The sequence below is a fragment of the Poecilia reticulata genome, linkage group LG17 (genome assembly GCF_000633615.1).
Source record: "Poecilia reticulata strain Guanapo linkage group LG17, Guppy_female_1.0+MT, whole genome shotgun sequence".
Taxonomy (NCBI): domain Eukaryota; kingdom Metazoa; phylum Chordata; class Actinopteri; order Cyprinodontiformes; family Poeciliidae; genus Poecilia; species Poecilia reticulata.
Genome location: NC_024347.1, coordinates 11,804,872 through 11,808,173, shown reverse-complemented (window position 1 = coordinate 11,808,173; position 3,302 = coordinate 11,804,872). Strand labels below are relative to the sequence as shown.

General features: G+C 41.9%; 1 protein-coding gene across 1 annotated transcript in view; it reads left to right on the top strand.

The window, feature by feature from the left end:
* Positions 1 to 189: 189 nt before the first annotated feature.
* The window catches only part of dusp12 (dual specificity phosphatase 12), a 5,495-nt gene continuing 2,382 nt past the window's right edge, over positions 190 to 3,302 (top strand). The window contains exons 1-7 of the mRNA XM_008433669.2: positions 190 to 363; positions 1,118 to 1,382; positions 1,549 to 1,662; positions 2,455 to 2,573; positions 2,681 to 2,780; positions 2,877 to 2,968; positions 3,186 to 3,265. Of these exons, the coding sequence (XP_008431891.1) occupies positions 1,120 to 1,382; positions 1,549 to 1,662; positions 2,455 to 2,573; positions 2,681 to 2,780; positions 2,877 to 2,968; positions 3,186 to 3,265 (768 nt within the window). The 5' untranslated portion in view covers positions 190 to 363; positions 1,118 to 1,119. The remainder of the gene's footprint in view (positions 364 to 1,117; positions 1,383 to 1,548; positions 1,663 to 2,454; positions 2,574 to 2,680; positions 2,781 to 2,876; positions 2,969 to 3,185; positions 3,266 to 3,302) is intronic.

Genomic DNA, 3,302 nt, shown 5'->3' with positions numbered 1-3,302 from the left:
CGATGAAAATACTTTTGTCAAAACACAATAATATAATTATCAATACATACTGCTGTCCCCTTTTATTTATGGATTTATTTATTTGTTCATTCATTCATTCTGAGCAGAGAATTTTCCAAAATAAAAGAAATCACAGAAGACCGGAACACAAGAGTGCGTTCTTATGTTTCTGACCGTACTCTTTAAGCGACGAACCAAACACCACAGTATCTCCTGCTGTCGTTCGTTTACTTCTGAATTTGCYTCAGTTTTTCTTTATTAGATTCGCTTCCACTGTAATCGAAACATTTTATGCTCAAGGTTCATCAGACCAGATTGAAAGCTGCAGATTTTGTGGGGAAAATAAATAATTTAGTTAATCAGGTGGGTCGGCAGACTAAAACAGCATGCTTGTTTACTGTGATTGATTTAAGACTACAGTTTCCATCCTTATAGTTCGTCGCAACGTCTTTGAAACAAATTAGCAAACAACTTCACTATTTTAGATGTTTATCGGCACAAAAAATAATTTTAGCGTAATCTTTTAGCTTTACATTTTAATGTGTTTACTTAAATACCCACACTGCTGTGAAAGAGTTCACTTAGATTATAATTGCAGTAATTACGGATCAGTCATAAAGTGATTAATCTAATAAATTACGTTTATGCATTTTAAACAAAACTGCAGTTCAAGATTTTGTRGAGGGCATTAAACATGAACATTATTTAGGGTTTATGTTGTATTTTGCACCTTAGAAAGAAATTCTTCACTCAGGTTMAAAGTCGCTTTAATAATTACTTTTGTTTTCACACGAAATAACAAACATGTTTAATGCAGTTTTAAAGGTAAAAATGAGCTCCTTGACTGAATGTTGAATGTCCAAGTTCATTTTCTCTGCACTGAAGATGATTTGAAATGTTTTTAGAACAAATTAAAATACTTCAGTAGCTGAAAATTATATGGGTTTCATTATTTAATGCACATTATTCTAAAGTCCCACAGTATTGTAAAGGTGTTGGAACAAGATAACAAATCTGATCCAAGATTGAATGAGGCCAAAAGCAGGATAAGTCTTTGAAGAAGCTATCACCTAAAAAATATAAATGATCCAACAACTTTTTGTTTTTGTCTCTGCAGTCATGCTGCTGGTGGACRCCGGTGTGTACATTGGCACTGYGGGCGACCTGAACGACAGGCGGGCATTGGACGCTGCGTCTGTTACTCACATCCTGTCTGTGGACTCTGTGGATCCCGAGCTGCTGCTCCCTGCTGATGGGAAGTTCTCCAGGAAGTGGATYGACGTTCTAGATGAAGCCRCGTCCGACCTCCTCAGTCACATGGATGCCTGCTTTGTCTTCATTGAGGAGGCGGTTAAAGCGGGTGGGGCAGCACTCGTTCACTGGTGAGGGTCRGAGGTCAAAGGTGAAGTACTACACCTTTTCTCCTGAAAATTCTCATTAGATTMTTATTTTCTTTAAATCKAATCTAACACTCCCTACTCTCACACCAGCRAGTATCTGTTTCTCTGTTGCTCTTATTTTTATTCACTGTTTTTAAACACGTTCCAGCCAGGCGGGTCGGAGCCGCAGTGCCACCATCGTAACGGCATATCTGATGAAGAAACATCAGCTGGGCTTCGCTGAGGCCTACAACAAACTGAAAAGTCTCAAACAGGATGTCCAGTGAGTGTCTGTCAGTCTGCCTGCTCTGTTCTCAGATAAAACTTTATTTNCCTGAACGACAGGCGGGCATTGGACGCTGCGTCTGTTACTCACATCCTGTCTGTGGACTCTGTGGATCCCGAGCTGCTGCTCCCTGCTGATGGGAAGTTCTCCAGGAAGTGGATTGACGTTCTAGATGAAGCCGCGTCCGACCTCCTCAGTCACATGGATGCCTGCTTTGTCTTCATTGAGGAGGCGGTTAAAGCGGGTGGGGCAGCACTCGTTCACTGGTGAGGGTCGGAGGTCAAAGGTGAAGTACTACACCTTTTCTCCTGAAAATTCTCATTAGATTCTTATTTTCTTTAAATCGAATCTAACACTCCCTACTCTCACACCAGCGAGTATCTGTTTCTCTGTTGCTCTTATTTTTATTCACTGTTTTTAAACACGTTCCAGCCAGGCGGGTCGGAGCCGCAGTGCCACCATCGTAACGGCATATCTGATGAAGAAACATCARCTGGGCTTCGCTGAGGCCTACAACAAACTGAAAAGTCTCAAACAGGATGTCCAGTGAGTGTCTGTCAGTCTGCCTGCTCTGTTCTCAGATAAAACTTTATTTGGTCAGGCCAATACTTATGAAATTCATCTGTCTTAATTTCACACAAATGAACAAATATCAGTTGTCTTGACAATGTGAGCAACTTTTCTTGTATAAAACTCCAAAAATGTCAAGGTTACAGTTACATCTCCTTGTTACAATGAGAGCAAAAATKTGTTGCTTCCAGTTGTAAGTTTCCAGATGTGTGTTTTCAGGGTGAACAGTGGCTTTGAGGAGCAGCTGCATCTTTACGAGGCCATGCACTGCGAAGTGGACCCATCCAGTCCTTCCTACAAACAGTACAGACTGCAGAAGGTCACAGAGAAATACCCGGGTAGACACAGATGAGAAACTCCTTGCATTTGACGCAGATCATCATTTTTGTGTTTTGTCTTTTTTTTTTCTGATTGATCCTTCTTCCTGGTTTGTTTGTTTGAGCAGAGTTACAGCAGGGCRCTGCAGAGTTGCCCAGGGAGATTTTTGCATGTGACCCCGCCMACTCCAACTCCTCTGAATTGTCTTACAGATGCAGAAAATGCAGGTAAGTTGACTTTCCTTCAACTTACACATAGTTCAATATGCTTTCTTCTTTCACTCATGTTTATGTCTGCGTTGCCCTCCACTGTCTCCTCTTCAGGCGGACTCTGTTTCGAGGCTCAAGTATTCTYAGTCATTCTGTAGGAGAGGGAGCGTCKGCCTTCAGTCACAAGAAGCCCAGTAACCTGACAGGTAGGAGTCAGTTCTCACTTCACAATGCAACGAGCACATCATTGCCACCAAGCTGGAAGTATCTTAGTTCCTGGTCAAAGTGGGTTTCCGTATTAGTGGTAGAACTTGGGGGGTGGGGAGAAATGCATTTTTTATCCATGTTTCAGGACATTATGGACATGTTGATCTTGGATTGTCTCTCTTAGTCTCTAACATGACTTGTGGTGTGTTTTTCCAGGAGAAGTCCAGTGTACCTCGTACTTCATCGAGCCGGTTCAGTGGATGGAGCCGGCGTTAYTTGGAGTGATGAATGGACAGGTAAGGCATCCTTAGGGCCACACATGGGGAAAGAAAA